Genomic DNA, 12,706 nt, shown 5'->3' with positions numbered 1-12,706 from the left:
TGTGACCAGCTTTGCTGGGCTCTTTGCCATTTCCTGTTGGGGAGGAGAATATCCCACAAGTAAGGATGACGCCGTGGACCGGACACACCGTTGGAGAAAGTAATTTATCAGGTAAACATAAATTCTGTTTTTTCAGTTATTAAACGACCCTATCCTTATCGGATACAGGAATTTTCAGTCTGCTAATTCAAATGGTACACCTTATTAGAAACGTGGGGATGATGTAATCTCCTGATTGTTATTTTATTGAGATCTTTCCCAGTTTATGGAAGATCAGGGCTCTGTTTGGCTGAGCCTGCGAGTAGGCCTGTTTCTTCTTGGGCGTTAACCTCCGGGTTGCCTTATATTTTCTTTTTATCGAATAGGATTTTTTTTATTTGTTTATTGTTTCCTTCTGGAACCTTCGGGGATCGATACTCTTTGTTACTTCTTCTGAAGTTGTTTTGGACATGTTAGTCCTATGTTAAAAAATGTCTGTTTTCTTTCCTCCACTCTGAGGGAGAATTTATGCAGCTTGCTGGTTAGGACCCTGGGTGCAGGCTAGTCCTTTTGGGTTTGTTCTGTCTTGTGGCTGTTCAGACATGTGGCGCTGTTCTGCTTGGCGGTCCGGTCGAGGCGCAGAGGGCTCAGGTTATCATTGTTTTACATATTTCAACTAAGCATTCAAGAGGACCTGTGGGTCCGTGAGGCAGGAAGGATTGTTCCAGTCCTTATAGCCTTCAATCATGGATGACTGGGTCAGTGGAGTTTCCGCTGTGTCACTCTCTCTTACGTCTGGTATTATCGGACCCTATAGTTTTCTCCCCCACGCAGTGGAGGGTTGGAGGGCTTAGCGCCCTCTTACCACTGTTCGAGCGGTTTGGCCTTCTTTTTTGAGGCTCTGGATTTGTCCTTTTTGGACTTGGTCCATCAACAGCTTTGGGCTTGGTCCATCAACAGCTAGTAGTGTGAATAGCTTACTAGCATGCGGAAGGTTTGCAGTTTTGAAACCAGCTGCAGCTCTTTGCAACTTGAATGTGTGCTCGCAAGCTGTTTTATGTAATCAGCTGCAGCTATTGCACATTGACCGTGTACTGTCTAGCTGAGTTATGAGACCTTCTTGGTCTTCTTCAGTTGTCTCCGGGTGAGTTAGGTCTCCTTTTAGGTACCTGGGTTCCCTCTGGGAGATTGTTGATCCCTGTGGGTACCTTGGTTCCCCAGAGCTGGGAAGGCTTCATGCCTTTTCTCCCAGGATTCCTCAGTATGGAGGTGATGTGGAGACTTGCCCTGTTTGAGGTGTTTTGACCTCAAGGTATTCCTTGCTTTGTTGTCCTGAGGCTGTTTAAGAAGTCTAGGGGCCCTAGGGTCATAATACGACTTCTATCGCCTTGCTCCTTGGAGTGTAGGACTTTAGCAAGGGGTGGTTCCTTCCTTCGGTCGGGACTTACGAGTTCTTCTCGTTATCCAGATTGAACTGGATGTTCCATTTATATCCCTTGTGTCTGTTTTTTTTGTCAGATGGGGTGTTCAGTTCTCGGGTATTGTTTGATTGGACAATTGGGTGCCCAGACCTGTTTTCTCCCTGAGGCTTTCAGTTGCTGATGCTTCATTCTGAGTTTTCCCTGGTGGACCCAGTTATGGGTTGTTACCGGATACTTAGGCCTATGGGCTGGTTTGGGGTTTCCCTGTACTGGTAAATTGAGATATGTCATTTACTCAATCTACTTGATCTGGTTATGGTTGGCCAGGTTTTCTGAGTGTCTGTTGCTCATTAGGCTTGATGCGCCTTAGGGTTGGATCCCTAGGTCAGCTTACTTGGGTAACCCTTTGGATTCACTACTCTGCAGGCAAATGGGTTTGCAGTGTCTCTGCTGCATCCATTACACAGGGAATGTGTGTTAGAAAGCTACTTTTAGGGTGGTCCTTTCCAAGAACATCTGTATTTGGACTGATCTCTCCTTTAGCCGGTGGCTTCGTGATTTGAGAACAGATTTTGCCCTTCTGGCTCCATCCCTTTTCTTAAGCGGTTATTCTCCTTCTTATGGAGATGTAGTCCCTTTCTTGGGGCTTCTCCTGGATTCAGGAGGTTGGAACTGTGGGTTAACCTATTGCAGAAGGGTGTCTCTCTGGGTTGTTAGTTCCATCTGGAGCCTTGCTGGTCCAAGTCGAGACGTGTTGGGTCTTATTGCTAGATCCTTGGGGTCAACGGCCTTGTCGTCTAATTTGGGAGTCGGGTTGTACCCGTGCTCTGTGGGGATGGCTGTGGCCATTCTTCCGCTCGTTCTTGAGCTGGTTTTGGGGTTCTTCTGTTCCCCTGTTTCAGATCCGCTGATGCTGGGTTTGTCCGGCTGGGTGTGGGTTCTGAGAGACGTTGTCATTTTCAGGATCTAGGTGGGCATAGTTGATAGCTCCCTAGGCTTACAGGCAGAAGGTCCAGGATTACACCTCCTTCGAGGTCTGGGTGTCACCTCTCTTTCTCAGGGAGCCTCGATTGAGGTTCTGTCTTCCCCTTTTGGAGACCTGTGTGTAGGTCTGGGGTCTTAGGTTGCCTTGTGCAGTCTGTTCTATTGTTGGCTGCTTCTATTTACTAGCAGGTATCCTCTGTGTTGTCCTCATGTTGACTCTGTGTTCAGATGCTGTGAGGACTTTGTCTTCAGTTATCTTTCGATGTTTGTATGACGTTGGAGAGAAGACTTTCTCTGTCTCTATGTCCGGTTTGTTCCGGGTTTCGCTTGGTCTAGGCATAGCCTCCTTTTCTCTGTTTGAGCCCATTTGGGTCTTTCTGAGCTGGCCTCACTATTGGAGGTTTCCTTTTATGGATTGTGGTGACCTTTTGGTTTCCTTCGGTTCCCATTGGCCTTGTCCCCTTGGGAGTTTAGGCTGGTGTCCCCTTCATTAGTGTGGGGTGAGTGGTGAGGGACCAACTGTTGGGCGACGGTGTCTCCTGGAGGATTGTTGGCTAATTTGAGTCCAATTTGCAGTCTCTAGCTTGGCTTCTGGACTATTTGTGGGTCAGTATCCTTGGGGCCTTTCCTTTTAAGGTTTTTCTTGGCTTCGGACAAAGCAGGGTTTTTTTGTTGGGTAGGGGTTCAGACCTGGTGCCCTTAGTATGGGCCGCCTATGGTACCCTCCTGTCTTGGCATTCAGTAGCTTGGGTATTGTTTTCCCAAAAGTAATGAATGCAGCTGTGGACTCTTTCCATTTAATAAGAAAAACATAAATTATGCTTACCTGATCATTTCCTTTTCTTCTGATGGAAAGAGTCCACAGTTCCCCACCCGTAATTTTTGTGTGGGGCGTCCTTATTTTATTCTTCTGGCACCTTTTTTCACCCTGATATTTCTTCTACTGTTTCTTGTTCCTTGGCAGAATGACTGGGGGATGAGGGGAGTGGGAGGAGTATTTAAGCCTTTGGCTGGGTTGTCTTTGCCTCCTCCTGGTGGCTAGGTTCTTGTTTCCCAAAAGTAATGAATGCAGCTGTGGACTCTTTCCATCAGAAGAAAAGGAAATTATCAGGTAAGCATAATTTATGATTTTCTAGATATCCTTTGTTGAAGATAAGATCAGGAATGTGCACGTGTCTGCAGTGCTATACAACAGCAGTTTTGAAACAATGTAATACATTAGCAAGAACACTAGATGGCAGCACTATTTCCTGTTGTGTAGTGCTCTGATATGTGCACCCTACCTATCTAAATATCTCTTCAATAAAGAATAACAAGAAAACAAAGCAAATATGATAATATATATTAATTAGAACTTTTTTTAAATTATATTCTCTATCGGAATTATGAAAGTAATTTTTTGGAGATTCATGTCCCTTTAAAGTAATTTGTTTATAACAGGGCTCGATAGATGTGTTAAAAATCTAGGACCCAGACCATAAATTTAGTATGAGCTTACCCTGGAAAGATTTTTTTTGTTATTTGTACGCTCTAACTGAAAATTTACTTTTGACTTTCACATTCCTTTAACACCTTTAGATTTAAATATAAAATGTTTAGTTATACATAATAAAACAACTTTCCAATATATTTTATTTATTTATTTTGCCTTCTTTTTATGTTATTTACCTCTGAAATTTGAGGATTTTCCCAGTCTGCTGACTTATCAACGCTAAACCTGCTACATATTTTCCCCTATTGGCTTTAGCTGAAAAAAACAGCAAAACAAAGCGCTTTATGCTAATATTATGCCTGGGAGTAGCCTTGTTGTCTGCAGATTAAAGCCCAGATTAGCTCCTCCAAATAAATCACGTAGTGGCTGGAGGTTGGCTGTTGAAAAACAGTTGCAGTAAATAAGATGTTAATTTGTTTTCAAAATGTTTAGACTTGGCTGATCTGTTATTCTTTAACAATGCAACAGAAATGTCTTGTATTTACAAGGTGTTTACTGTCTCTGTAACTTGAAAAATATATATTGTGTGTGTATGTGTATATTATATATATATATATCTATCAGTGACGTGCGGTGAGGTCAAAGACTGGTGAGGCATTGGCTATGATACTCTAGAGAAACACACAAATAGTGTATGTGTGTATATATATATATATATATATATATATATATATATATATATACACACACACACCAACACATAATATGGCCCTTTCCATTCAAACACCTTGTCATTTACCATATATCTTTTAACCTTTATAAAAAAACAGCTAAATAATATGTATATGACTATTTTTATTAGATAATGTATATACTAGTGTAACACTTTAATGTATTTAAGTTGTGTTTGATGCACATTTAACCCTTACTCTTTACAATAGGTCTTCACATGCGCTAATCTGGAGCATACAAATTTAGTTTGGGCTAGAGTGAACTTGTTTAGTTTCAACTTGTAATATACACGCAAGGTTGTGACCCGCGCTAACAATAGCACAGCACTCGTAATGTAGCCCATAGTTATTTGCAAGCAATTATCACATTCTCAAACGCAATCGAGCATTTTCTTTTTGCACTTTCATGTCCCTTTAATGACAGCACATTGTTTTTAGCTGTAATGAGAACATTCTATATTTTCTCCTGTTTTGTGCCATTGTGTTCTAGCTCACCAGTAGGACAGGGCTCAGGGGACGGAAGTCAAATATAACACCATAATCAGGCCAGGGCCCTCCTGTATCTTTTGCATTGTGCTGCGCAGCGGGAGGGGGGGTTCCTCTTCATAGGTTATTATATGCTTCATGTTTTTATTTCAGATCGGAGACCGGAATGGGGAGCTAACGGCACGCATGAATATAACACAACTGAACTCGGCTCTGGGTAGGAGCTCTAGTGAAGATGGTGGGGAATCAACTCCATATGAAGTACAAGGTACATTTCCAATGACTTAGTTTGCCTCTTACAGCATTTTATTTAAAGGGACATGAAACCCAAAATGTATCTTTCATGAATCAGAGCATACAATTATAAACAAATACCCAATTTAATTCTGTTAAATGTGCTTCATTCTCTTGGTATCCTTTGTTGCAGGAGGAGCAATACACCACTGGGAGCTAGCTGAGCACATTAGGTGAGCCAATGACAAGAGGCATATATATGTGCACCCACCAATCAGCGGCTAGCTCCCAGGAGTGCATTCACTCTAAAGCAAATATATATATATATATATATATATATATATATATATATATATATATATATATATATATATATATATATATATATATACACAGTACTAAAGTTACATGCCTGTGCTGCATGAGAGCCGAAAAGTTTTATAAATTTCAGATATGCATAATATTGTTTTGTAAAAATATAACACATGCCCTTTTAAGCTTTGCCAGCATTATTCCTCCAAATTAATGTTGAGACAGTGAGTTTGTCTTTGTTTTTAAACATATCAGTTATTGAACACAATAGTAACAAGAGCTGCTGCAATGTTTTTTCTGCCCAGCAATACATTTCACCACCCTCTTGACAAAGCAAATATCTTAGCCTTACTATGCAGCCTTGTGTTATAAACAAATGCGCTTAAAGGGACAATCAACTGTAAAATAAAATGCCTAAGGTTGTAAGAGTATTTTATTTTTACAACACAATGGGGTAGATTTATTAAGAAGCGAGCGTACGCTGTCGGGATTTAACATTGCACAAGTTTTTCTGGTGAAATGCTTGTGCAATGCCGCCCCCTACTTACTGGTGGCCAATCGGCCGCTAGCAGGGGCTGTCAATCATCCCAATCAGATCGGGGTTATTTAAGTCCGCCACCTAAAAGGTGGTGGAGAAGTTGAGGAGAAGTGTTTTTACAACCGCTCCTTCTTAACTTCCGTTTCGGGCGGACCTGAAACGATGGTGCTCTGAAGTAGCATCCCCTGCTTAATAAATGGAGCCCATTCTCTTTATTTACTATGTGTTTAACCCCTACAAAGGGACCTAATATGTAGGGAAAGTTGTGTTCCAGTACAACTATAGATGAAGCCAATGAGAATCATGCATATGTGTGTATGCTCCAATCACTTGTGGTGGTGGTAAAGAAGTGCAACTTTTACTTTGTATTTAAACCTTTTTAATGAGTGAAGTATATAAACTATTTTATTTGTTTAACAAATAATGTTCTAATGAAATAGGGTACTCGTGCGTGTTCCTAAAAATGTATTTGATCTTTTGTGCCAAATTAGCAATATTCTTTTTTTATTTTTTTTAAAATCTTCTAGCATGCCCATGAGAATGTAAAGGGACATTAAAAGAAAAAAAATGTTAAGTTAAAGTCATAATATTTATGAACAGTTAAAGGGACAGTATGCTGTAAAATTGTTTTTCCCTTAATGTGTTTCCAATTACTTTTTTACCAGCTGCGGAGTATAAAATGTATGAGATTTGCTTTTTAAGGTTTATTTGTGTATATGAATTTGCTGGTTTTGTGTTTTGAAGCCACAACTTAATAAAATGGGTTGAGCTTTTAGGTATAATCAGATCTCATTACTTTATCACATTGTGTACATATACATGTGTCTTTATCTTATATCTGTAGGTATAATCAGATCTCATTACTTTATCACATTGTGTACATATACCTGCATCTTTATCTTATATCTGTAGGTATAATCAGATCTCATTACTTTATCACATTGTGTACATATACATGTGTCTGTATCTTATATCTGTAAGTATAATCAGATCTCATTACTGTATCACATTGTGTACATATACATGTGTCTTTATCTTATATCTGTAGGTATAATCAAATCTCATTACTGTATCACACTGTGTACATATACCTGCTTCTTTACCTTATATCTGTAGGTATAATCAGATCTCATTACTGTATCGCATTGTGTACATATACATGTGTCTTTATCTTATATCTGTAGGTATAATCAGATCTCATTACTGTATCACGTTGTGTACATATACATGTGTCTGTATCTTATATCTGTAGGTATAATCAGATCTCATTACTGTATCACATTGTGTACATATACATGTGTCTGTATCTTATATCTGTAGGTATAATCAGATCTCATTACTGTATCACATTGTGTACATATACATGTGTCTTTATCTTATATCTGTAGGTATAATCAGATCTCATTACTGTATCACATTGTGTACATATAGACGTGTCTTTATCTTATATCTGTAGGTATAATCAGATTTCATTACTGCATCACATTGTGTACATATACCTGCTTCTTTATCTTATATCTGTAGGTATAATCAGATCTCATTACTTTATCACATTGTGTACATATACCTGCTTCTTTATCTTATATCTGTAGGTATAATCAGATCTCATTACTTTATCAAATTGTGTATATATACCTGCTTCTTTATCTTATATCTGTAGGTATAATCAGATCTCATTACTTTATCACATTGTGTACATATACATGTGTCTTTATCTTATATCTGTAGGTATAATCAGATCTCATTACTGTATCACATTGTGTACATATACATGTGTCTTTATCTTATATCTGTAGGTATAATCAGATCTCATTACTTTATTACATTGTGTACATATACATGTGTCTGTATCTTATATCTGTAGGTATAATCAGATCTCATTACTGTATCACATTGTGTACATATACATGTGTCTTTATCTTATATCTGTAGGTATAATCCGATCTCATTACTTTATCACATTGTCTACATATAGATGTGTCTTTATCTTATATCTGTAGGTATAATCAGATCTCATTTCTTTATCACATTGTGTACATATAGATGTGTTTTTATCTTATATCTGTAGGTATAATCAGATCTCACTACTGTATCACATTGTGTACATATACATGTGTCTGTATCTTATATGTGTAGGTATAATCAGATCTCATTACTGTATCACATTGTGTACATATACATGTGTCTTTATCTTATATCTGTAGGTATAATCAGATCTCATTACTGTATCACATTGTGTACATATACATGTGTCTTTATCTTATATCTGTAGGTATAATCAGATCTCATTACTGTATCACATTGTGTACATATACATGTGTCTTTATCTTATATCTGTAGGTATAATCAGATCTCATTACTGTATCACATTGTGTACATATACATGTGTCTTTATCTTATATATGTAGGTATAATCAGATTTCATTACTGTATCACATTGTGTACATATAGATGTGTATTTATCTTATATCTGTAGGTATAATCAGATCTCATTACTGCATCACATTGTGTACATATACATGTGTCTTTATCTTATATCTGTAGGTATAATCAGATCTCATTACTGTACCACATTGTGTACATATACATGTGTCTTTATCTTATATCTGGAGGTATAATCAGATCTCATTACTGTATCACATTGTGTACATATACATGTGTCTTTATCTTATATCTGTAGGTATAATCAGATCTCATTACTGAAACACGTTGTGTACATATACATGTGTCTGTATCTTATATCTGTAGGTATAATCAGATCTCATTACTGTATCACATTGTGTACATATACATGTGTCTGTATCTTATATCTTTAGGTATAATCAGATCTCATTACTGTATCACATTGTGTACATATACACGTGTCTTTATCTTATATCTGTAGGTATAATCAGATTTCATTACTGCATCACATTGTGTACATATACCTGCTTCTTTATCTTATATCTGTAGGTATAATCAGATGTCACTACTTTATCACATTGTGTACATATACCTGCTTCTTTATCTTATATCTGTAGGTATAATCAGATCTCATTACTGTATCACATTGTGTACATATACATGTGTCTTTATCTTATATCTTTAGGTATAATCAGATCTCATTACTGTATCACACTGTGTACATATACATGTGTCTGTATCTTATATCTGTAGGTATAATCAGATCTCATTACTGTATCACATTGTGTACATATACATGTGATTATCTTATATCTGTAGGTATAATCAGATCTCATTACTGTATCACATTGTGTACATATATATGTGTCTGTATCCTATATATGTAGGTATAATCAGATCTCATTACTTTATCACATTGTGTACATATACCTGCTTCTTTATCTTATATCTATCCATAAACCAATCACCAATACTTGGAGAGAACAATGGAAAATTAGCATTTTATTTCCTTATCTCTTCTATACCCCACTGGGAGTGTAATTTCTTCTACTGGCTGTGTTAACACAGCTTGGCCTTGAGGCCAAAAACTTTCAGGATGGGTGGGGATACCACAGGCTAAAGAAACAATGTCAAATGCCAATATAAGGGTAAAGAAAATACTTGTAAACAATGTAATACACGCTAGCAGCTAAAGTGGATAATTGGAATCAAATAAAAGGGGAGAATTTTTTTGAGTAAACTGTCCCTGTAAGTTTAATAGCTGATATACAGCGTGCATTGCATTCCTAAAGAACAATACTGTATAAGGCACTACCATTGCAGTCAAGAGAAGTGCCGGGAATATATTATGAGTGTCCCCTTGGGCTTTTGTACCATGTCCACTACCCCTGCATTAGAATATCTTAAAGGTACAGTAAACCTAACTTGTAATCTGCATATGAATGTACATTCGTATCTGAGAAATTTGCAATGAATAAAGCAGCTTTATTTTGTCAAATGAGTCAATTGTTTTATCATTTTTTCTTTTCCCTGATTTCCGTGTCCCTCATAACAAAAGGGTCGTTTTTTTCTTTTGTGATTCAGACAGCGTATAACATTTTTTTTTTAAAAAATTTCCAATTTGCTTCTATGATCAAATTTGCTTTGTTCCTGTGGTATTCATTGTAGAAGAGATACCTAGGTAGGCATCTGGATCACTACATGGCAGGAAATAGTGCGGCCCTCTAGTGCTCTTGCGAATGGATAACATTCTTGCAAAACTGCTGCCATATAGTGATCCAGACACGTGCATGCTCCTAAGCTTACATTCCTGCTTTTAAACAAAATATATCAAATTGATAATAGATGTAATTAGAAAGTTGTTTAAATCCCATGCTCTATCTGAATCATGAATGTTGGGTTTCATGTCCCTTTAAATATTGGATAGTCTTGACCTCCCATCTTCCCTTAAGGTGGTTTAGCACTGATTCAGCTTAGTTAATTAACAATAATTTAATAAACAGGGTCTTTAGCAAGCATTCATGTATCAGTTTGTAATCTCCATCTAAAAGCTAAATATAAATATCTATTAAAGGGACAGTCTAACTAGATTTTTTTATTCGTTAAAAAGATAGATAATCCCTTTATTACCCATTCCCCAGTTTTGCATAACCAACACTGTTATATTAATACACACTCTGTGATTACCTTGTATCTAAGCCTCTGCAGACTGCACCCCTTATCTCAGTTCTTTAGGCAGACTTGCATTTTAACAAATCAGCGCTGACTCATAAATAACTACATGGGAGTGACCACAATGATATCTGTATAGCACACGTGAACTAGCACTGCCTAGCTGTGAACAACTATCAAACTGCACTGAGATAAGAGGCAGCCTTCACAGGCATAGAAATTTGCATACACTATGATAGACAAAAAAGAAATATTAAAAGGGGGCGCTTTACAAGGTGATACACATACAATGTAAAAAATTATCTAAAACAAAGCAAACCAATATTGGCAAATATAGTCCCAATCAGGTCAATTTCTGTGGGCCAGTGATTGTGAATTCTTCCAATAGAGGTGTTATTGATCAGGCTGCTCTCCTTCTCACAATGTGGCAGAACGGTTCTGGGATATCAAACAGATAGAGGGGCACCTCATGTGCATACCAATCAGTTGTATTCAACATCAAAAATTGTAGCAAACAAATTGGTACTCACATTTGACTAGAGCACCCTAGTGTGCTAGTCGATGCATATTGATAGATTAGGGTGTATGAGCTCACCCACACCCGGTATCAGGAACAGGCTGGATAATGTTCTGTGTCCAGAAATGCTGTATATATAGCAGGAGCGGAACTCTCCAAAACGCTGTGAACAAATGGTGCTACCACAATGCTCAGGTTAAAAATATTTACGCTGTACGTCCAGAAAAAGTGCTTATAAGATGGAGTGAACATTAAGAAACATAAAGCAATGCTTTCTAAAACACAGTGTCTCTAGACATAGTACACTTCAACATAATAAAAGCCATTGCACTCTCACCATCACCCCCTTGGAAGCCATCCCTGCGTCTGTCATAGATATAAATGACATAGATAATAGATTTACTCGATTACGCCAGAGGGAAACATATTGGATATACAGATTCCAATCTCTATTTCCCTCTGGACTAAACGAAGTAAAAGATTCTGCTGCTTTTACGAAACTAGGTTTGTTATACAAAGTGATATGTTGGTAATGGATAATATATGCTGGTACTTGATGCTATTTAAGGGTACACTGGACTCAACCACTAGACACTCGTTTTAGTCATCCCTCGCCCCACCCTCACTATATTTCAGCCATTTAGTAAGGAATAACGATTATTTTTATTGCCACCATGTTTCTTACATGATTCTGATTCCATCTAGACGTTTTTACTAGTTTTTCCTGAACTACAATTATAGTCTCACATTGATTATGACATCTTGGTCTATATCTTTTCGAACACCCTTTTTTTTCACAAGGAGACGCATATTCTAATATGTACAGATCTATACTATCATTTTGAGGTAGTAGTTAAGATTATAGTTCTATATATCACTCTAGCACTATCACTGACACTTAGATAACATATCGTTAGATATTTCATATTAACATAAACAAAACACTTAGATATCCTGGTACTATAGGTTTTTCCATACAACAACCACCTTTAAACTCTTGCCCTTTTAATTTCCTTTTCATTCACAATATCACATCCGACATCTTCAGTTCGCATTGGTCGATCCCGGTCATATGACCATAAAAGACATCACAACAAGGAAGTCTGTGAAACACAGCGCTTATATATATAAAAAAAAAAATCTTAATATTCTGATAGTTACATTGTAATTCATTTTAGTAACAGATATATCAATTAGTGAATCATCTACTGTATATGAAGGATCGACAATTCTTTGCTAATAGTCATGATCGGACACGATAAGAAGGGTGGATGCACACAGATTTAGTTTTAGCACTAACCTTTGCACAATGTTCCAGCATCTGTCCTTTGTTATCACAGAATATTTTAAGTCTGATATTATTGTTTGGCTTTTATATATAACTAGGCAATAAGCCTGCCCAGAGGACAGTCTATGTTTAAAAAATCCAAACCCCCAAGCTAATTTTACTAAAAATAAAAAAATAAAAATTACAGAAAAAAAAATAAACAAATCTAT

General features: G+C 37.3%; 1 protein-coding gene across 1 annotated transcript in view; it reads left to right on the top strand.

The window, feature by feature from the left end:
- GPSM1 (G protein signaling modulator 1) overlaps positions 1–12,706 on the top strand; it is a 594,912-nt gene that overhangs the window by 274,325 nt on the left and 307,881 nt on the right. The window contains exon 9 of the mRNA XM_053695674.1: positions 5,187–5,301. Within this exon, the coding sequence (XP_053551649.1) occupies positions 5,187–5,301 (115 nt within the window). The remainder of the gene's footprint in view (positions 1–5,186; positions 5,302–12,706) is intronic.

Source organism: Bombina bombina, chromosome 12 (genome assembly GCF_027579735.1).
Source record: "Bombina bombina isolate aBomBom1 chromosome 12, aBomBom1.pri, whole genome shotgun sequence".
Taxonomy (NCBI): Eukaryota; Metazoa; Chordata; class Amphibia; order Anura; family Bombinatoridae; genus Bombina; species Bombina bombina.
Note: the sequence above shows the minus strand (reverse complement) of the source record. Positions and strands in the feature narration are given on the sequence as shown.